This window comes from Coccinella septempunctata, chromosome 4, assembly GCF_907165205.1.
Source record: "Coccinella septempunctata chromosome 4, icCocSept1.1, whole genome shotgun sequence".
Lineage (NCBI taxonomy): Eukaryota > Metazoa > Arthropoda > Insecta > Coleoptera > Coccinellidae > Coccinella > Coccinella septempunctata.
In genome coordinates this window covers 1,435,522-1,457,598 of record NC_058192.1, presented here as the reverse complement: position 1 = coordinate 1,457,598, position 22,077 = coordinate 1,435,522, and the positions used below count along the sequence as shown (strand labels likewise).

At 33.4% G+C, this 22,077-nt stretch overlaps 8 protein-coding genes and 1 long non-coding RNA gene across 9 annotated transcripts; 3 read left to right on the top strand and 6 right to left on the bottom strand.

Annotated features, from left to right (window-relative positions):
* Positions 1-1,288: 1,288 nt before the first annotated feature.
* LOC123311894 (heat shock factor-binding protein 1) lies at positions 1,289-1,891 on the bottom strand. The gene is made up of 2 exons (XM_044896010.1): positions 1,704-1,891; positions 1,289-1,637 (listed from the first exon to the last, which is right to left on the bottom strand). Exons 1-2 carry the CDS (start codon positions 1,791-1,793, stop codon positions 1,482-1,484), a joined length of 246 nt encoding a protein of 81 aa, XP_044751945.1. The 5' UTR covers positions 1,794-1,891; the 3' UTR covers positions 1,289-1,481.
* Positions 1,892-2,093: 202 nt separating this feature from the next.
* LOC123311887 (EGF domain-specific O-linked N-acetylglucosamine transferase) lies at positions 2,094-4,539 on the top strand. The gene is made up of 4 exons (XM_044896002.1): positions 2,094-2,873; positions 3,134-3,743; positions 3,874-3,976; positions 4,056-4,539. Exons 1-4 carry the CDS (start codon positions 2,168-2,170, stop codon positions 4,212-4,214), a joined length of 1,578 nt encoding a protein of 525 aa, XP_044751937.1. The 5' UTR covers positions 2,094-2,167; the 3' UTR covers positions 4,215-4,539.
* Positions 4,540-4,580: 41 nt separating this feature from the next.
* On the bottom strand, positions 4,581-6,380 carry LOC123311891 (phosphatidylinositol-glycan biosynthesis class W protein-like). The gene has a single exon (XM_044896008.1). It carries the CDS (start codon positions 6,168-6,170, stop codon positions 4,839-4,841), a length of 1,332 nt encoding a protein of 443 aa, XP_044751943.1. The 5' UTR covers positions 6,171-6,380; the 3' UTR covers positions 4,581-4,838.
* A 143-nt stretch (positions 6,381-6,523) lies between these two features.
* On the bottom strand, positions 6,524-9,886 carry LOC123311886 (cell division cycle protein 23 homolog). Its single transcript, XM_044896001.1, has 6 exons — positions 9,028-9,886; positions 7,627-7,806; positions 7,410-7,574; positions 7,112-7,358; positions 6,854-7,058; positions 6,524-6,797 (listed from the first exon to the last, which is right to left on the bottom strand). The coding sequence occupies exons 1-6, from the start codon at positions 9,758-9,760 to the stop codon at positions 6,642-6,644; spliced, it is 1,686 nt and encodes a 561-aa protein (XP_044751936.1). The 5' UTR covers positions 9,761-9,886; the 3' UTR covers positions 6,524-6,641.
* A 517-nt stretch (positions 9,887-10,403) lies between these two features.
* On the bottom strand, positions 10,404-14,895 carry LOC123310739. The gene is made up of 6 exons (XM_044894377.1): positions 14,584-14,895; positions 13,457-14,521; positions 12,075-12,461; positions 11,787-12,011; positions 11,358-11,608; positions 10,404-11,131 (listed from the first exon to the last, which is right to left on the bottom strand). Exons 1-6 carry the CDS (start codon positions 14,599-14,601, stop codon positions 10,453-10,455), a joined length of 2,625 nt encoding a protein of 874 aa, XP_044750312.1. The 5' UTR covers positions 14,602-14,895; the 3' UTR covers positions 10,404-10,452.
* LOC123311893 (protein FAM92A) lies at positions 11,265-13,011 on the bottom strand. The gene is made up of 4 exons (XM_044896009.1): positions 12,884-13,011; positions 12,075-12,486; positions 11,787-12,011; positions 11,265-11,608 (listed from the first exon to the last, which is right to left on the bottom strand). Exons 1-4 carry the CDS (start codon positions 12,907-12,909, stop codon positions 11,315-11,317), a joined length of 957 nt encoding a protein of 318 aa, XP_044751944.1. The 5' UTR covers positions 12,910-13,011; the 3' UTR covers positions 11,265-11,314.
* A 341-nt stretch (positions 14,896-15,236) lies between the features above and the next one.
* Positions 15,237-17,127, bottom strand: LOC123311889. The gene is made up of 2 exons (XM_044896004.1): positions 16,969-17,127; positions 15,237-16,777 (listed from the first exon to the last, which is right to left on the bottom strand). The coding sequence occupies exon 2, from the start codon at positions 16,774-16,776 to the stop codon at positions 15,352-15,354; it is 1,425 nt and encodes a 474-aa protein (XP_044751939.1). The 5' UTR covers position 16,777; positions 16,969-17,127; the 3' UTR covers positions 15,237-15,351.
* Positions 17,128-17,340: 213 nt separating this feature from the next.
* LOC123311888 (E3 ubiquitin-protein ligase parkin) lies at positions 17,341-19,468 on the top strand. Its single transcript, XM_044896003.1, has 8 exons — positions 17,341-17,777; positions 17,833-18,001; positions 18,060-18,259; positions 18,315-18,463; positions 18,528-18,726; positions 18,830-18,967; positions 19,044-19,245; positions 19,297-19,468. The coding sequence occupies exons 1-8, from the start codon at positions 17,520-17,522 to the stop codon at positions 19,404-19,406; spliced, it is 1,425 nt and encodes a 474-aa protein (XP_044751938.1). The 5' UTR covers positions 17,341-17,519; the 3' UTR covers positions 19,407-19,468.
* Positions 19,469-19,995: 527 nt separating this feature from the next.
* LOC123311895 lies at positions 19,996-20,371 on the top strand. The gene is made up of 2 exons (XR_006537553.1): positions 19,996-20,042; positions 20,099-20,371. It is a non-coding gene; the product is annotated as an uncharacterized LOC123311895 (long non-coding RNA).
* The last annotated feature ends 1,706 nt before the right edge of the window (positions 20,372-22,077 follow it).

The window sequence follows — 22,077 nt, the reverse complement described above, 5'->3', positions numbered from 1 at the left end:
AGTAAATTATGCTACCTTATTATTTTTATGCTACTACAAACTTAACTTAACCTACTTCCGTGTAGCTTATTCGTTTTAGTGGTCATATCCAAATGGGCAAAGAATCATCGATTAATTCGCGAATTAGATTTTGAGGAAAAGATAGAAACGGCGAAACCGAACAAGAGGGTCAATCGATCTGATATGAGCAGCGTTTCTAAAGAATGAACCTGGCCGAGCAGCAAGTATTTGCACCTGCCATTATAGTGGTACAGGTGTAGAGTAGGCACACGCGCGCCCCAAAACCTCTCTTTCTTTTAAATCCCTGCCGCCGACGATGTTTTCAAACACTCCGGCAGAAGACTCAACGTTTCCTGGTTGCTTTTTTTATGGCATCGTTAAGGCCTTTTTGCTTGTGCCATCTCCCGGGCCAGCTTTGGCCGTCTGTCTGTAATAAAGCGTCAGCGATTTAGTGATTAACAAGACGGCGGAAATATGGCCGCAATTATTCCTTAATGACCCAGTCTGGGATGAAATCTCGCACTCGAACATGAATTGTTAATTTAGCAGATATTTTCGGTCTTTCCGCGTTTGTTTCAACAGGGTTCGGAAGAACTATTAGTCTGAGATATCCTTCTTGGTAACGAATTGTTTTAAACGTTTCTTACTAGACCACTATAAAATATGTGGCTTTGTTAACTTTATTTTTCTTTTAAGGTAGGTCTAACCTAACGCTGACATGGCTAAGAAAGATAATTGAAATGATAGGGCTGGCAGAAATCTTCCTTAAAAGTAAACCATAGAGAATGTAGGGGGTAGAGAACGGGGTAAGGTAATGGGATACCGGTTTCGCTCTTATTTGTGCTCATCAGAACCACATAAGTCAATCAACGATGACGACCAAATGAAGCAGGAGATCTTTTTAAACGCTAGTACTGCTAGTAGGCGTATCGAACGATACGACACCCAGTGTTCAATTCGACGTGCGAACTAAATGAAGTAGAGAACCTATTTTTGAGTAACTATGTATGAGAAAGCTTAGATCGTTCAACGCCAGGTGTCGCATCGTTTTAATTAGTACTTCGACGAAGGTACTGGCTTTCAACATTGATTTTGTAGGCATCGTCGTCATGATACATCTATCATTTTTTATTTAAGTTGAATCAAACACAAATACTACAAGACAAACAGGTCTATCTACTCTTCTTCGATGGACGACAATGTGTTTTAATTTTACTATCAATTGGTAAATTCCATTGGATAACCTAAAGGTAAGGACTGTTATTTATATCTTATAGTAAATAAAGTATTTAAGGAACCAAACATTTTATTATGAAATAATCGAGAGTAAATGATCACAAATAGCTTACAATAAAAAAATTCCATGGAAAAATGAAATGATTAATACATATCAATTTTAGGAATAGATTGTTTCTTTTACCAGCTGTACACATACAGGATAAACTTCATTAAAACTGTACAGCATGACCAGTACACGACAATCATTTTTCCGTTCCTTCAACTCCTGCTTGAGTCATTAGGTCGCCTATGTTTTTTTCCAGGTCATCAATTCTATTTCCCATCTCATCGATTCGTGTTAAAATCTGATCAGACATGTTTTGGAACTTGTCTTGTATGGTTTGAAGTAAACTTTGAACCTAAAATGAATCATTATTGTCACATACACCCATGGTCCAACAAGAAATACTTATCGATATGCTTACATATTGGGTCAGTTCCTGCACATTTTTGGGATCATTTGTTGCCAGAAATTGTTCATTATTATTAGCCATTTCTACCTTATCATCAACCATTTTTGTATATTAAACAACAATTAGGATAGATTCTACCAATTTCTTATAACTTGGAAAGATAGGCTTCAATCTGAAGCAATGATTTTTCTGGGGGTCTCTAAATTTGTAGTTGAATTCTTCTGTAAAGATTTTGGAAACAATAGTTCCTGCTCACAAAATGTTTGTTAAACAATTTTAACTTTTAATTAAGTCATAGATATTTGACATTTAACAATTTTCACTGTTCCCATCATATTTTGCGCTTGTTTTTTAGTTTCATCAAGTTGGGCACATTGACTGTTGACGTTATGATATTCTATGATACTCAAACCACAGAGTAGTGTTGTAGTTTTTAAACTGAAATTTCAATAAGCATTCAAATTAAAAAAAACAATATGTATTACCGGAGTCCCATTGATTTATTTTTAATTTCAACATATGTAATGTTCTACTGCTTAGGTTCCCTCAACTGTGATAATATTAAAAGTATTAATTTACCTGAAGAACTATTACCTTATTATTTCAGCCAATTCCCATCAATTTCAAGTGAATGTGAGAAAGATGATAACTGCCCTTATAAAAAATTCATAGGAAGTAATAAATGTTGGGGTTATGAATCAAATTGTTCCCATGCTCGTCAGTATTCAATACCTAGGTGCCCAGGAGACCATCGAGGCTGGGTGAAATCGAAATTTGATCAACAGAATACATTTTATTATCAGGCTGATTTTGGATATGTGAAACAACAATTAGAAGGAATGAGGCTTTATTGTGAGCCACTCTTCATTGACGACAGTTCTCTAGAATGTACAGAAAATTTGAGGTTTTGTCGTGGAAGAAATATCATGATAGATTTCACATCATTATCAAAAAGGAATGAACCTATTAGGTATAAAATGGATGTTTTATCGGATGGTGATATAGGAGGATATTGTGAATTCAAAAAAGAATTATTGGATAAACAACTGGATCATATGAGTCCGTTACAGAGTTGGGCACCTGAATTCAGGTATTTCACTAGGCTTAAACATAAACCTATCATAGAAGGAGACTGTGATGTTATTTTAGAAAAACCCACATATATTTTGAAGATTGATGCTAGTATGTATGAAAACTGAGTAATGATTTATGTTTTGTTTAATAAAATATTAATAAGCTTTTCTTCTCAAAACAGATCTATTTGAATGAAACCTAACACTCTAATATGAATGAATCACTTTTCATGCATTTGTGCATTTTGTTAGGTACTTGTGAAAAAGATAACAGATGATGCATATTATATTAAAGATTTTTAAAGTCTTCTGCATGCATCAGTTAAATCTTCACTGAACACCTCTTATGATTTTTCTTTTTCCTTACAGCAGTTAATATGTACCACCATTTTTGTGATTTCCTGAATCTCTATGCATCCTTGCATGTCAACGCGAGTCATTGGAGTGCTTTTTCAACAGATGTTCACATATTAATTTGGGAGACTTACACATACAGATCCTCATTTCAAGACACTTGGAAAGCCTTTACAGATCATCCAGTTTGGGATTTGAAAGTTTTCAAAGGAAAAAAAGTATGCTTCAGAAATGTTGTGTTCCCTTTATTGCCTAGAATGATATTCGGGCTTTATTATAACACACCCATAATTTATGGTTGTGAAGGAAGCGGACTCTTTAATGCTTTCTCAAAACACATCTTGCATAGATTGAAAATTCCATTCAACGAAAGATCTAGCAGAAGAATAAGGATTACATTTTTGTCAAGAGACACGAGATATAGAAGAATACTTAACGAGGATGAGATAGTGACAAGATTGAACAAAAACAGAAATTATGAAGTTTTGAAAATAAGTTACAACCAACATGTACCTTTTAAAACGCAATTAGAAATTACAAGAAATACTGATATATTTATAGGAATCCACGGGGCTGGTTTGACCCATCTTTTATTCCTCCCAGAGTGGGCTGCTGTTTTTGAAGTGTGAGTGAGACAAAATCATTCAATAATTATATACTTCAACAGATGTATTCAAGAATCAGTTGGATGAAGAAAAAAATTTATTTTTAATAGATTTATTTGAAAAATATTGAAATCTCACCTATATTTTCAGTTATAACTGCGAAGATCCAAATTGCTATTTAGATTTAGCGAGATTGGCAGGTGTAAAATATTTCACTTGGACTAACACATCACTGTTAGAAACAGTAAATGATGTAAGTCTTTTAGCTATCATTTATTCAAATATCACTCATTTCATATAAGGCACTAATTTAAGCTTATCAATATTTTTAGGGTTCTTATGAAGGTGGGGCTCATGCAAAATTTGTTAATTATTATTTCGATGTATCAGAATTTTTGAACATTGTTGAAAAAGCTGCTAAGCATGTTAAGAATCACCCATCCTTTATAAAGCTTTTTGAAGATACTGCCCACAGTCACGAGGACCTCTGAATTGCCATAATGTGAGTAAAATTCTTATAAACTTTTAATTTCTGTACTAAGAATCTAATTTCAATGATACCAGATGTTTTTGTTCTCATTTTCACATGTTTAGAAGTTCATTTTTGTAGACATGGCTGAAATAATTTTCATTGTATTGAGATTTTTCCCGATAGATCTGTTAGGCATATAAAATTCTCATAGTTGTATGTCACTACTGTTGATATATATTATTTTTATTGATGACTATTTCAGAAAAAAATGTAATTCAGAATGAATGAATTGAAACTGCTTTTATTAAAACAATATTTAATAAATCTTAATCATTTGATGAAAACATTTTGGCAGTAAATATCTCCTATACTAACAAAATTGAAACAATAAATAGTATAAATCTTAATTCCAAGTTATAATTTTTTATAGATAAATACTGAAACATTCAATGAAATCAACCAATCGCAGTCAATATTGGTTGAACAAAAAAATTAATTTTGTAATACTGATATACAAAACCAAATTCCCATAAAAAAATGATAAACCCCTCAATTCTTCATAAAAACAGTACACAAATATTTTGTTCACTAGTCAACTCACTTTTAAATCATGTCTTTCATTTATTTAGAAATTGAATAGTTTTCAAGATAATTTAAGTTTGAATTTTTTTTCATGTAAACCACACATGATAAGCGCTAAAATGAAAATATACATCACTAAAATGAACAGTGCCAAGGGGTCACTAACATCTCGGGCATTACAAACAAAATTTATAGTACCAGTGAAAATGTTCCCCAGCAAAAAAAATATTAGTGCATTGGAATTTATCGCCTTATAAATATAAGGACTTTTAATGTAATTTTTGTTTTTGGCAAAGGCAAATCTTTGAAGTAATTCTCCAAGATAGAATAGAAATGCAGCCAAGATACCAACAAACACTACCCAAAAGCAGTAAGAACTGTTTATCAATCTTCTTGATGTGCCCAATTTCATATTACATATAAACGCGAGCGTTCCTGTAATGATTAAATGGGAAATGAACATTTTAATATTTGCATACACTTTAGTAAACCCATAAACTTCTTCATTTAATATATGCCCATAATATACTGCATATATGTACAAACTGACATATCCCAGTATTGAAGAAATACCCTCCTTATTAGCTAGGAAAAAATTTGTTCTAGGTTCATTACCCATAACAATATCTTGAAGAAAAAATTGAAGTAATAGTTCATGTGAAATCAGAATTATTATAGAAAAGGTTCTCATGTGCTTGACATGTGCAGTTCGAACTGTTAGAGAACTGATACATTTTGTTAACAAAAGAGTGAAAAAAAAGTTCCAATGTACACCATACTCTGAAACTGGCACATGATAATCCAAACTTTTTGTGAAAACCAAACGAAGTAATCCTAGTATCATTAATGGAATACAGCTCTTCACAATCTTTGCAATTGAATCTTTTCTGTTCAAACATTCAGGAGATACTATGGAATTTGCAAAAATATACAACCCCACTCCCAGGTCCATCAAACTAAACCCATAAGTAGACGTCTTAGCAAATCTTCTTGGAAAGACTGGAAAATCTACAGCTAAGATAGCTATCACAGAAAGAATATTTATCGTAGCTCTCGCATTTGTGATGAATGGTATTCGTTTATCCTCAATTCCCTCAAATTTATGTACAGCTTGGGGAGGCTGTTGTTGAGCCAAATAAAATAAACTCAAGCAAAGTATGAACGATATAGTGATAACAGCATATATATAGGAAGATAGGATCGTGATTGTTAAAACCATCGGTAAAAGAAGCGTGATGAATTCTAAAGCAAATTGCCATTTTTTCTCACTTTGTAGTATAGTTGCAGACGTAGTACTAATGTAAACGCCTAGTATCGACGGAATAATTAAGCTCAAAGTTTCTATAGATGTTGTTCCTTCCGACTTCATAAAATCATTCAAATCTTGTGACATTGTTTACGCCCTTTCTATTATCTCCTTGGAATATTTTCATCAACATCAGATTTTAAAGATTTGAATCATTTTTCATTCTGAAAAATTTGAGGTTAATATCGAAACCATAGAAAAAAAATCTAGAAGTTGATTTTTCAATCTTCATCATTTTTATTTGAATTTTCTTGTCTTCACGCTTCATGCATTTCCAAAAATAATCAGGTTTTTTGCATCAATCCCGTTTATTGCTGAAAATGTTTATTGGTCTTCTGTGGCTAAAATCATCAAAGAGTTACTCTTTGACAACATCAGTGTTCTGTGATTTCTCTTTTTCTAAATTTGCGGAAATATTTGAAATTTGAAACAGGAAGAAATTCTTTTGACGATTCATATTTTATTCAGCTTTTATTGGACAATATTGTTATTATGAATAGAATCAAGTATATTGACCGTTTTTTTGAGTAAAGGCACGAAATGAGAGATCCCAATGAATTAATTTTCCATATTCATATCAGAAAAATTCATATCACTGGAATTCACAGCTTCGGAAGGGTCTCTTGTTGTGGATTCAACCATTTTGTTCTCATTGTCTCGTTCCACCCTTTTTGCCGCTATCTCTTTCAACAAGGCTTTTCCCTGTTCCTTTGTCTGAAATTGGAATGATTATTCAGTTTTTTTTTTTTCAAACAAATTATAGTTCTAACCTCATCACAATCCAAGCATTTATAAGCGTATGTGTAGGCGTCATCAAGCTGTCCTTTATTCATATGATAATTGGCCAAATATTGTAGAGCATTATAAAAATCGGTTTGTTCTTCGTACGCTTTATCTTTGTTACTTTCTTCCCTCAAACAGTATTCTGTAAAAGCAGCCGCAGCATTTTCAGTATCATTCAATTTATCATATAATCTAAAACTCGCACTATTCAGTACCTAGGATGAAACTAAATTCATGAAGCATACTTAGATAATCTTATGAGCGCCAGCCCTTCAACATCGCCTACACTGCAGGCCTTAAAATAACATTTCAGGGCATTCTCGATTTTATCTAATTTTTCATAAATTTCTCCAACAGCTATTATCATTCTGCTGTCGTTAGGTTTGAGTTGCTGAGCCTGCTTATAGTAATGAAGAGAGTAGAAGTACATCTTGAGTATTTCGTAAGTTTGTCCTAATCCATACCAGGCTCTATAATCTTTGCTGTTGATTTCTGAAATATCTCATGTCCTGTTTCATCTCATTATCAGTTTTATTTAATTACCTAGAGCACGCCTGTAACTCTGAATGGCCGCGTTGGTGTTTTTCATTTCCATAAATTCATGGCCCATCAAAGTCCAAGCAGATAAGAATCGTGGGTTCAACTTTAACGCCCTTTTGAAATAGAGTACGGCTTTCGGATGATCAGATCTCAAACTGTAGTAATTTCCTAGAAAGTATCCTGAAGTAATGATATCAATGAATTGGATCAAATGCAATACCTATCACACAACAGGTCTCAACTCGATATTTATCTATAGTAACAACCTTGTGAGCTAAATCTGCCAATTGTGTCTTCATTTCCTGTACATAGAGTAAATTAGAATAGATATCTAAATTATCTAGTCTGTATGGATCTAACTTCAAAATCCTTCTGAACATGGTGATAGCTTTGTCAAGCTCTACAAAATTAAAACATTGATTACTCTAGTGTTGCCTAAGAAGGCAAAGGATAATTCTATGAAATAATTTATTTTCCCAACTCTGTGAATTCATAATTTTTGAATCAAAATTCATATTCATTCTTTTGTTATGTCAATATTTCATTTGAATTGCCATGAATGTAAAAATGGTGATTGAAGAAAGCAAACCCAAACCAGTTAAAAGACTCCTGTTTCCAAAAATCAATTTTTCTGAAGATGCTCCAGAGAAGCATATACCAGAAATACTTGAATATTTTCAACCCAAACCAGATAACGTATTACTTAAATTCTATCCTGATTCCCATCCCCTTTCGGCAGAAGAACAGTTGTTCTTCATGAAAATAACAGAAGGAATATTTGGGTACAATGAACAAGTAAGGAATGAAACTTTAAAATTGCTCGCTACAGACTATAGTGTAAGATATTTGGCCCCATACTTAACAGATTTTATAAAACAATGTATACATCTGAATTTAGTGTGTTCCGATCTCACCCTTCTAATTTATTCTGTGCGAATGAGTAAAAACTTGATATCTAATCCCCATGTTGATGCAAAACTTTATTTGCATGATTTAATACCTGCCATTCTTTCATGTGCGCTTTCAAAACGAATAAGTAAATATTACTATGATAACCACTGGACACTCAGAGATTTCTCGACATATGTAATAGCAACAATATGTCATGTTTATGGAAATGAAATGAATAAAATCAAACAGAGGGTGATAGGTATATATATCCAACCAATATACAACAACTCAATGCCTCTGACAAGTCTCTATGGAGGTTTAAAAGGATTAACATCCCTTGGAGAAGAAATGATAAAAACCCATATTATCCCTAACTTGTATATGTTGGGAAAACGTGTTCATAAAATTCTAGAAACAAAAAATTATAAGACAGAAGACAAACAGGCTGTTTTAGAAGCACAGCATATTTGTGATGTTGTACTGAATGCTGTAACTCCACTCTTGATGAAGAATCAACCTTTGGATGGAGCATATCTCATGAGAGAATTTGGTTATTTTGGATATTTAATGTTTGTTCACATGAAAAACTCTGAAAAAATGGAATGTGATTGTAAAAACATTAAATATTTGACTTTTTCTAATATGTAAATTGTAAATCAACCCAAGTGTTAAAATGCAATAAATTGATGAGACACAAAGAAACACTTGATTATGACTGCTTGTTTCTTACCTCTATTGTTATGATAACATAAAGCTAATTGGGACATAAGGAACATGCTCTTAACAAAACCCTTGTTACTTAAACTTTGACACATCTGAAGGGCTTCATCATTTCTCAGTTGCTCTAAGGAAGCGTGAGCAATGAAAAACTGTTTCATCCAGTGATCAGGTAAAGTAGAGAAGTCCTCAACTAATTTTCCTAATTCAAACCAACTGCACCACAGCATTGGTTCTGACTCAACAGATCTCTGAAGCGTATCTTTAGCTATAGATGTAGCATCCAATTTTTTCGTAATTAAACCATAGAGGTACAGTAAATATCCATCCATTTTTTCTCTAACATTATCTTTCAATAACTGTGAGGCTAGATTCCTCAGCTCATCATCTTTCTTTGGATCAGGAGGACAATTGGTATCTGCCATTCCATCCATCTTTTTCTTTTCAATGGACAAATAAGAAGAATAATAATATAAGAATTTAGATTTGGGTGATTCACATTTCTTAAGATAATGTGCACACCTATCGTATTCTTTGCAATCAAAATAAGACTTCGCTACCAGGTATTCCTCCAGTTCAATTTCAGATTCCTCGTATTTAGGAATTTCGCTGTCCTTTAATTTCACATCATTTAAAGCGTAATTTAACTCTGATAACCATTTCACAGTTTGATAAAGGCCTCTTTGAGAGCAGTTATGAATAGCTTTTATGATGTCTATTTTCACAGAACGTAAGTCCATGTCCATTGCTACTTGTTATCCTCGATTCTTCGATCAATAGAAAAAATAATAAATATGAATGAAAAATTTGTAGTAAATTTCTATTTGATTCTTGTAGGTTAATTTAAACAAAAACACAGAATAACCAAACAGAATCAACCACAGAACAGATAAAGCACAGAACATTTCCATAGAGTATTTTCCTCTATTTATGGTAATCTATGGAATCTGTTCCTCAGAGTTCAGAGTGATCTATGGACAGATTACTCTGTAATCTATGGACTGTTCTCTGAAGCACAACTTCGCCAACCATAGAGAAAGACTTCCTTTGTCTATGGCGCCAACAATCTTCGGATGCTGGGTGCATGCCACTGCATGCCCTAAGGGCGAGCTCAAAGTTTCCCCCATAGAGAAAGTCTCTGGTTTCCCCCTAGGAGGAGGGGGAACAAAGAAGTTGAAAAGACTCTTCATCTGAAAGTGACAAATATCTTCGTACGAGGTTGTTTTTTTAGGGGATACTCAATTACCGTATCGAAGTATTGATTTGGTTTTTGTCAGAAAATAAGACGGAGATCAATAAGAACACAGGGTAGAAGGCGAAGAGGGTGTTTAACCAAACAAATAATTTTAATCTTTGCAAGTTTTTTATTATTCTGAGGTTTCATTATAACAATAGATTCATCAAAAAATGATTGAAAAACAAAATTTGTACTACGAGTTTATACGTCTTTCGATCTTTTACAACGGTTTTTAATGAACTTGGTGATTTTCTCTGTGAAAGCTAAACGTCTCGTTCTATAACTACTGATTCGGGAATTTGAAGATTCGGAGTTTCTCAGATTTTTCTCTATACTTCCATTTGTACTATCTGAATCAGTTATTTCAGGTTTTCTATTGCACTCTTCCAACTTGTAATATGGATCCCAAGAACTCAAAGGAACTAAATATTCACAACCATCGGCGGATGGCACATTCACTGGAAACTGAATAACCATTGTAGCCAAATTCACCAGTGAAGGTGATTCCCCCAAATGAGAACCATCGCCAGGAATGGCGACATCTTGCATATCCCATTTGCTCTGACATCTTTTGAACGCCGTCCCTCCGCATCGTACTTTAGTGATGGTCACTTCGGAATCCGTCAATTTCAAGTTGGAAACGCTATCGTTTTGAGAAATATTATCTTCGAATCTGACATATCTGTCTACGTTCCCACCAACATTATTGGACGTTGAGAATCTCGAAGTTTCATTTTTATACACGTTGTAGTAGCCGAGTTCTTTTCTCGCGTCTATTATGTCTTCTATCTGTTTGAAGTCATCTTTGGTTTGTTTAGTCTCCATTATTTCCACTATTAATTTTGTTTCATTGTCTTCATCATCAAATTGTGATATTTGTCATAGAAAAATACATATACCTATACTTCATTTTATTTCGAAATTTTTCAGAACGTTCCCACGCAAAATGTACTTCTACTTCTTCATAATTCATTACTTATCTATATGGAATGAAGAAGACGGGACAACAAATAATTTCAAATTTTTATTACAACTCTGGAAACTTAAGAAAATATAACAAAATTCAGTTAGATCTTTTTCTCTCATCTGATGGCCTGGCAACGAACTCGCTGAGACTTTCACTTTTGTTCAATTCCGACTGCGTATCTTCTGTATCTGATAGGCTAGCTTTCATTGAATCCAAGTTTTCCTCGCTTCGGGAATGTTTTCTTGCACCTGGGATACCCGGTGTGCTTCGCCGGTGACCAGTCGAAAAGATGGTTCCCAAAGAGCTCAAAGACGGCACCCTTAATAGACCGCTCTTTTGATCGCCTCTTCCAGAATAACGGTCGGATTCGAGGATGTAATCCTTGAAACTCTGAAAATTCAAATTTGCGAAAAGAAATCAGTTTCTTTGCGAATAATGAATCAGAGGAGAAATCAGTGTAAATTCTACATTTGGCGGCTTAAAAGAATGCTTGTCTAGGAAATAAAATTTTTCCACACCTTCTATGGGGATGAATTGCTCAGACCAAGCCATATTTGTGATATTTTACCTGAAGATCAGCTGCTTCATCTATGCTATCTATATTTTGGTAGGTTTTTGATAGAATCTGCATCGCTTTGGCATGATATCCTATTTCAGTAACGATAAAATCCAGAAAGATTTCTTTCATATCATGTAGCTTCTGCTTCTCAAAATTTATCATCTTCTCTTCGATCTGATGAACAGTCTTTGTAACTTCTGCTGTTGCCCTGATTAGTTCCGTTTCCGCTTGTACCTTTTGTAGAACGAAACGGTGTTTAATCCTCACAATTATTAAAAACGTTTCTATTTTACTCACAATTTGTTGCCTGTTTTTCGGATTCCTATCTCGTACGCGATCTAGATGCCTTTTCCTGGTCGTTTCCCGGTCTTTGGCGTTGTAAATCGATTTGATTTCTTCTTTGAGCTGCTTGCAAATACTCCCATATTTGGCCAACTCATCGACAACTTTGTGATCTAAGGATATTACCCTTTGCTCTCCGTAATCGCTCATCGCGTGCATTGCCTCGGCAAAACTCTGCACTTCCGCACTTTGGGATTTTGTAATATCTTCGGATCCAGCATATTTCGATAGGGCGTTAGATAAATCGTCACCGCCATCACGTATCTTCGCTAGTTTCTTGGAATATTGCGAAAATGCTGTGCATAATTCGGATACCTTTTGTTCTACGGAGATTATCCTACCCTGAACGAGATGGACCTCTTGTTCCCTGAATGAAAAAAGGTTGATTTCTGTTTCTTATTTCCAACATTGTGAGACCAAAGTTACCTCTTTGGCAAGACATCGTATAGACAAAATATAAATTATCCAAGAAATTCTTTGAACTGAAGAAAATTTATAATTTAGAAATCTTCTTTTCGCTTGTAAATAATCGATACAAAAAATGTAGTTTGCAACTTTATGATTACTGTTTGTATTAGTAGTTTTTAGTGATACTTTTCTTTTGAAATTATTCCTGATTTCCAATGTTGACATCAGGTTGCTATGGGATACGAATAACTACAAGATCAATGAGCATTACAGTTTGAATCGTAGTTATTTATAAGAATCTTGCCTTTTGCACTAGTTTTGATGCTATTTTCCCGTGATTATAGAAAAAAACTCACCAGTTATGTTTTGAAAAGTCTGGCATATTTCACTCAGTACAAACAGAAGTTGCTTGAACACAAATATGAAGCAATAAGCATAGATAAACTAATCCAGTTTTTCTATGATATATTCCTGTGTATCACAGAGCATAACAATGATGTAGAATAATAGTACCAACATGAAGAAAATTAAGAATTATTTATGCAGAAATATTTTCCAGCCTATGAATCTTGTTTCACCTCCATTTTTTGGTGAACTCTATCTGGAAATTGTGATTTTTCCAAGTTATTCATGAATTTTTTTCTTCTCTGATCCACTCGATAATTTATTATTTACAAGTTAACCATATCTCAATATATTTATGAATAATTTTTTTGAAGTTTTATTTTCCATACATAAGAAATGCAACTTTTCTGGCATTATAATTGAGATTTTCTGTTGAGCCCCAGTCAGGAGAGGAAGGTAAAAGAATAAATACATGCAACACATTTTAATATAAAAATACAGAATACAATCAATTCAATTTTCTTTATAAAAATACTTAAGAACAAGAAAATTCAATGAGTGAAAATATTTCGTTATTCTACTACTGCAAATGAACTACCCGTACAAGCAAAAGCTGTTTTAACTTTCATATTAGACAAAATCTGGGTAGGTTTCATCACATTTTTCTTGTCCCCTGTACCACAACTCCCATGTTCATTCCAACCCCAAGCAAATAATTTTCCATCCTTGTTCAGAGCCAAACTATGCTCAGAACCCACACTGAAATGTACCACACCAGTGAAATTTGGTATTTTATCAGGTTTATGAGTAACTTCCCTACGAGAACCAAGCTGACCATAAGAATTTCTCCCCCAATTGTAAATTTCACCAGTTTTAGTGAGAACAGCTGTGTGAGTCCAACCAGCATGAACTTCTATCAAACTTCTTTCCTCAAACGTTTCAACAGGGACAAAGCTTGTTTCAATAGTAGGATCTAAACCTAATTGACCAAATTTGTTTTCTCCCCAAGCGAATACAGTTCCATTTTCCCTTAAGCAAACAGTATGGTTTTCACCAGTAGCAACACTTACAATATCATACAAATCAGGAACTTTAGATATACTCAAATAGCTATTATCATCATACTTATCACCTAATCCTAATTGACCTTTTTTACCGGTTCCTGCTACTAAAAGTTCACTATCTCTTGTGATAATTGCAGAGTGTCTTAATCCGCAGCTAACTTTTTTATATCCAGTTGCAAGTTTTTGAGATATTTGAAGCCTTGAAGGGATGCCAGTTGAAGTAATGCTCTTCGATAAACCGAGCTGAGTAAAGCTATTGTTCCCCCAGACAAACTGCTTACCACACTCAGTTATTGCAGCGCTGAAATCCCAGCCGCAAGAAATATGGACAATTTTGAAACCCTTGAGTATTTCAATTTGTGTGAACTTAGAAGCATCCTCAGACAAAGCAATCTGACCCATTTTATTCCATCCACAACAAAAGACTTGCCCTTTCTCATTTAATATGAGAGTATGACCTGCTCCGCCAGCAATTGACACGATTTCATCAGCTTTGAGGTCTGTACCAGATAGGGGTACCTCTTTGGGAACGATTTCTTCTTCTGACTTATATCCCAACCCCAACTGACCATGACTGTTAGAACCCTATAGAAAATCATATTTATCAAAATTTAACTGCTTATTGGAGTAAATTATATTTAACTCACCCAGCATAATAACGGCATTTTGACGAGAGTATAATAATTTCAAGAAAATTGCACAAATGAGATTAGCGTCTATGTTAAAAGTTAGGTTACTCGAGGTATGTCAAAAATACTCATTTGCTATTCTCCATATGGTTCTTTCAAATATCCCATATATTTTCCATCAATATACTGGAACAGGTTTATTGGAAAATCTACGCAGAAATTAACACAATCCAATCAAAAGATCTCCCTTACGTTGAAAACAGATTTTTTTATTGGCAAATTATCTCCATTCACAGAGACGTAACCAGTAATCATAGAGAGCATGTGTGTGTCAAAAAAACGTACGTGTTCGCTTTTTCATCGAGCTTTGTTCCAGTTTTGATCGCGGTTGATTCCTAAATTTCTTTTTTCTGTCCTTCATTTTTGAAACTTCTTTGTTTCTATTCTACATTAACAAGTTTCAAAATTTTCATAGTCCTCGATCCAAAATCACGATAGTATACATTTTAAATTTCATTTTTTTATTGACGATAAGGTACACTTTAGTAAAAAGTATCAGCCATAGACAAACTAGTATCAGCTTAATACGTTTATACTCTTTATTTTTACCTTCCTATGGAAAAAAACAGATGAATGAAAGAATGAGAAAAACCAAAAATGTTTAGACACCATTTTGTGAAAACTCTTTTATTAGTTGTACTATAAAATATAAGCGTTTTATCTGAATAGTTGTACATACTTGTTTTTAACATTACAGTAAATAAAAATGCAAACAATCTTGAATTATTATTCTTCTATATCACTAGGGTTGTCCTCATCATTATTTTCTGATTCACTAAGATCAACTTCCTCTCCCACAACCCCTAATTCCTGTTTCTTCACATATTCTTGACAAATCTGGTCTATCCTTACCTTACCTTCTTTGAAACTTATACGAAGTCTTTTTTCAAGGTCATCATTATTTTTTGCAGGATCTTCTTCAGTCATATATTTCTGATGCACTTCATATAATTCCTTTTTGCGTCTTGTTTGTAGCAAGTCTCCTAACTTTTTGAAACAAAGCTCGCATTCTATTTTCAAGTCGGCACCACTTAAGGATAATTTTTTCTCCTCAACGACTGTTTGAATAAAAGCAGATAATTCATCATAACTAGGAAATTTTTTGTTATTTTTATATTTTTTTGAAATTGCTTGATTGATTTCATTATGACTAGAAGATACGAAATCTAATCTTTCATGGGTTATGCGACCAGCATACGGGTTTTTCTTGAGGATTTCACAATACTTTTTATAAACTTTGTTGAGCCGCTGTGAGTATTTATCATGTTTAATGTATGCAGAGTTATCTTCATCATCATCATCAAAATCAATTTCAGCATCTTCCAATTCCTTCAGTTTTTCCAGCAGTTTTTGCATAAATAATTCTAGTTTCCTTACATGTTTCCATTGTTGTTTGGGTAGTTCTATAGATTGTGAGTTTAAGCTATCTTTTAAATGTTGATATACATCTCTAAAACTGATAATGCAACAAGACACTGATTCTTTAGCAATTCTCGTTTGTTTCCTGAGAAATTTATTGAGAAATTCAGTCTTAGCAAATTCTTCTGAAAGGGAACGGAACATCTTGATGATTACAGGATATTTTTTTAAAATTGGTTCAGCTGATCCTTTCCTAAGCATTTTTTTACAAGTTGATAGGAACAGAATTGCTTCTTTAGGTAAATCTTCAGTATCTGCCAATATATCACTTCCCTTTGAGCTTGATGAATCACTTTGCTCTTCAGAGTGACTATTTTGTTTTTTATGGGATTGTAGTTCTTCCTCTTCATAATATTCTGTTTCAGAAGAGCTACTACTGTTGCTAATCTCCGACTCATCTGTATCTTTATCAGATAATCCATTACTTAAATTGAGGGTAGATAAGGGGCTGCAATTAATAACTTCAATTTGATTTGGGTCATTGAGTGCATTTTTTACAGATGCTTCTGTTGAACCATTAGTTTCTAGGTTTTCTTTATTTATCATTACAACATCTTGTGAATCATTTTCTTCATCAGAATCCAAACATATTATGCTATCGTTCAAATTGTTTTCCTTCTTGTCTTTTTCATTCACTTCTTTCTCAATTTGTGCAACTGGACTTATCTTAATTTTTTTTGCAGGTGGTTCATTTTCATCATCTGATGACAAACATATCAGAACCTCACTCATTCTGTAAAATATTATACTGCATATAGTTTCCCAGGTGTTATGTAATGAAATCAAGGAGAATCAGGAGAAATATATTTTGAAGGATAATTTTGAGGTTTTTGATTATTTTCTATCACCAAAATTTTCCCAATCATGTCTCATTGCATTAACAGATACTTTAGATACTTTTAAGTTAAGTAATGGATAATTTACCTGATTTATATTGTGTGGCCTACTGTGAATATATTCATATCTTGAGCAAAAAGAGTGAAAAACCAGAACAGTTAGAATTTCTACAATTTTTCAAAGTTCAAAATATTGTTCTTGTTTATGTTTGAAACCATAGAATATATATCACGAGCTCATAGACTTAATAAAGTCTATGCTCGAGCTCCAAAGTTCGAGTACTACAGAAGGTTCTTCCCCCTTGTTTCTCTAATCTTTGGTCTCTTGGGAAAAAAAAGGTTTTTTCCTAGCTGAAAACAAAGATTTTCTCAGAGATATATCTCTGGATTATCTTCTTTGCTGAAGAGTCATGCACACATGGCCAGGCAAATAAGTAGACGAAAAAGATTCTATGGTCTGTTTAAAATTAGGTTAGAGCAAATAGAAGTTGATGGGTTTCTTTCCTTTAAAATCTAATGAAAAAGTTTTGTCTGGAAGAAACAAATATAATTGTATATTTCAAATTCAATTAGCTTGACAAAGTAAAAAAATTGGACTTGAATTTGTAATTCAATCATTGTTATTTGTCGAAGAATGCCATGACCTCCGTATTATTTACTTTAAAAAGTTTTGTTTATCGTATTCTGAATATGTTTGGCTTTGGTCAGAAATCCATTACGGACAGTCTAAATATATTCATCAAAACGAATACAGGAAGTACCGTTTCAGTCAATTTGGATCGAATGTGGGATATACGAGAGGTGAAACAAATGGTAGCCCCACAATTGGGACTAGAGCCAAAAGAATTTAAAATAATTTTTGCTGGTAAAGAATTGAAAGATACGATTACTCTGGCTGTGAGTAGTTCTTATTCAACCAAGATAATTAATATTTGCTTTAAATTTCAAACAGGAATGTAATTTGGGTCAAAGGAGTACTCTTCATGCAGTTAAAATTAAAAAGAAAATAGAAACGACTAAAGTGGGTGTAATTGAGGAAGAGGATAGCGGTTCTAAACCTTTAAATGAAACTCTTCAAGACACATCTTTCTATGATCTTGAAGAGGATAAAAAACATGAAGGTGATAATTTATAAATCACAAGCAGTCTAGAGTTCAATTGACATAAATTGATTCTCAGATAATTCTGAAGGAAAGGTTCACTTTTACGTCTACTGCCCAACTTGCAAATCGCTAAAAAATGGAAAGCTGAGAGTTATTTGTGAAATATGTAAAAGTGGTGCCTTTACAGTTTATGAAGATCCTCAAAACTGGGATGATGTTCTGAAACCTAAGCAGATACTTGGTTATTGTGAGAATGAATTCTGTGAATCTAAGAAGGTATATTTTTTATATCAGCTTTTATGTTCCTAATAAAATGTAAATATTTTTGCAGATGTCTGAGAATGAAGAATTCACTTTTGCTGAATTTTTTTTCAAATGTTGCGAACATACATCTTTGGGAGAAAATGATAGAACAGTTCCATTACATTTGATCAAAACAAATTTGAAAGATATTCCGTGTTTATCTTGTGCCGATGTTTGGTAAGTGTGTGTTGTTTACACAGAATTTTGTGTTGAGTTTGAAAAAAATTAATGAAATTTTTAGTAATCCTGTACTAGTGTTCCCTTGCAAGGATCGTCATGTCATTTGTATTGACTGCTTCAAGCAGTATTGCACTGTAAGACTATCCGAAAGACAGTTTTGGCAACATCCTGAGCATGGTTATACTTTATCATGTCCTATAGGATGTGCAGATTCATTTATTGAGGAATTGCATCACTTTAGATTATTATCAGAAACCCAGGTAAGATACTTCAAGAACTCTTCTCAAGAACTAAATTTTTTTTCTGGAGATTTTCACTGGTACTACAGTTTCCAATGGAAAATATAAGTGTTATCTCTTTCAGTATGCTCAGTATCAAAAATTTGCTACTGAAGAATTCGTCTTGAGATCAGGGGGTGTTTTGTGCCCACAACCTGGATGTGGCATGGGAATTTTGATAGATGAGGGATGTAAAAAAATTAGCTGCTTGCATGGCTGTGGTGTAAGTATACCTTTTTTTATGTGAATTTGATTGATTAGAAAATAACCTGGGAATTATCTTTCCCCACTTGTTTCAGTATGTATTCTGCCGGGATTGTTTGCAAGGATACCATATAGGAGAATGTCAAACCAATGATGAAACTACAGACTCTGCCAGTTGTCTTTATAGTGTAGACCCCACTAAAGCTTCCAGTGCTAGATGGGATGAAGCTTCCAAGATTGCAATCAGAGTACTAACAAAACCTTGTCCTAAATGCAGAACACCTACTGAAAGAGACGGTATTAAATTAAATAATACATTTTTTTTCAGATTCATTAATTTTTTTTCAGGAGGTTGTATGCATATGGTTTGCAGTCGGGCTGGATGCGAATATCATTGGTGTTGGGTTTGCCAAGGACCATGGACAAGAGAATGCATGGGTAACCATTGGTTCGGATAGAATATATCTGTTCTCTGTTGTGTTTGTTTTGACCTGTTTTCAATAAATATTTGTTGATTTTTTTTTTGTTACTCCTCCGAATCCGAATGTTGCCCTCAAAAAAACTCGACGAAATTCAGTTTTATCTAATGAAAAATCGATTAAGTTCAGTTGTTCAAGCGCAAAATGGTTAATTGAATATGAAAATTTGACAGATACATGCCAAATATTCGATATTTTTATAAGAAGAAAAAAATCATACCTTCTAAACCAAAGATTATAGAGTTAGGAAGATAGGAAACCAAGCGTATACACTTGCGGTAGCGCCACCTGGTGGTTCAATTGTTGTACTAAGATGCCAAGAATGGTTAAAATATTTATTCGACGGCCATTTGGAGAAACATAATTTGACTTTTGTAAGATTTGAAGAAACATGGCCGTTTTGTTTTGATTCTCTTTCCGCTCGTCGTTTATTTAGTTCATTTTAGTCGTTCATTATTAGAGTTTTTTGTGTATTTCCTTAGTGAAAACTTCAAAATCAAATATCTTTGCTCAAAATGTCTTATGGAAACTATTGTATGGTGAGGAACTGTGGAAACTGTAGTACAAAAGATTCTCCGAAAATAAGTTTTTTGAATTTACCATAAATATCTGAACGTAAGTATTGAAACTCGTACAATGTGACTCTGATATTGATTGATTTTTATTTTCAGTACTCTGAAGTGAATAGGATTTTCAGTATGTCCAGACATTGACTTGGTGAACTGCAGTAAAAAAGTTTCTCCTGGAATACATAGAGTCATTATAGATTCTTTGAGGTTGCATCTCCTAAATACTGAGCAGAAAAAAGAAATTTGTTCTCTGATGTACGATGAAATTAGTCTATGTGAAGAGTTGCACTTTGGCGATCACCACGTTGTCTATGAGTAAGTGGTGAGACAAGCTGAGGATGGTATAAAAGAGTAAGTCCAAAACTTCAAGTGAAACAGACAGAGCAATACAAAGTACTAGAGAATCCAACTGGTCGAATTTGGAAATAATTTTTAACTTTAAATCTGATTTTCTCAAAACCAAATAAAATGCACTTGTACTCCAAGGCTCTTACACTACAATTTTATACATTAGAATAGATACACGTATTTCAATTTATCACTGAATTTTATCATTTATAGCTGGATATATGTATTATTATGTTGATATGCAATTCATGTTATTAGTGAAGTTATTTGCATTTCGGAGTTGACTTGTTATTCTTACATATCTTTATCGACATACAGGTTACACCTATGTAAATTTGTTTTTAATTGTGGTTCTGAAAATTCTGTAACTAATATGTAAAAGAATTCTTGAGATATGTTGTATCGAATATTTGTTCATATTAATTTCTGATAAAAATTTTACAAATTCAACTGATTCTATTAATTGGAAAAAAATTTATTGTGTAGAAATTACACCTTTGATATATAACATTCCATCATGTTCTGTTGTGTCCTATATTCAGAGCTCAATTATTTGTGTACAGGATGTTTTCAAAGGTGAATTATTTTCACCAATTGTACCTTCCGTTAAAAAAAGCCTGACCTTTGAATACACCATGTACAATCTTCAATTTTGTCAAATTTTTCTATATATTTCAAATAAAAAGTATAGCAAATCTAACACAGTGTTTCATTGATATTAATTGATTCACAACAATGTTTAGATGAAAAAAACATCTTGATCACAAAACAAAGGCCTATTTTTGTTTTGTCGCTCAGGATGTTTTTTCTGGTTTCGACCAAGTCTACTCGAATTCAATAAAAGGAATAGAATTCGAATTTCGCGCCCTTTTATTGAGGAACAGAATTCGAATTTCGCGCCCTTCAATTATGAAATAGAAAACTGTTATTCAACAGTTTGAGAGCACGATTTCAGCGCCACCTGATTGTCAATTGTGGGCAACACAGGCCAAAACGTATACGCTTTTTAGTACTAGCGATATGAGGCTGTTTCCTATCTTCCTAACTCTATAATCTTTGTTCTAAACTATAGTCCCTCGAAGTTGAGATATGGACCAATAGATTTTTCGTACAAAACTTTATCTAAAAAAAATCGGCACCAAAAGAGTGTAGAGTAGGCAGCACAGAACACTAATGTAGGAGAGACACAGATAACAATTTCACAGATTTCTTTGTAAGAAACACAGAACACTAATATAATTTATTATTTTTCTGTGACAGCGACCACAGAGCAGTATTATGTCGGCCATAGACCTAATAATTTTAATAAAGAGTTGTTAGCACAGAACACTAATATGTTAGTCTTTGATTTTAATATGTCTCTGTGAGCAGCCAGGCCATAGATGAGTATTATTTTTATATTAGTAATTAGTGTTCTGTGGTTAGGATCTATGAGAGACTACGATTGAAACGATATTTTGTGAGCGCGGGTCATTCAAACCTTGAGATGAAAAATCGCTTTTCCGAATTATCGGGGATTATTCTATTTCTCAACAGCAAAAGAAATAACTTTTTTCCCTTTTTCTTTCCCGCATTTATAGGTAGCATTCGGCTACCTATAATTAGTAAAGATATAGATTTTTGTTTAAAATCAGGGACTCTTAGTTTGAAATTGTTTAAAACCAGTAATATCTTGTTTCGAAATAACGTTCCTTTTTTACGAATGACTATCGAACATTCATCTCGTTGCTACA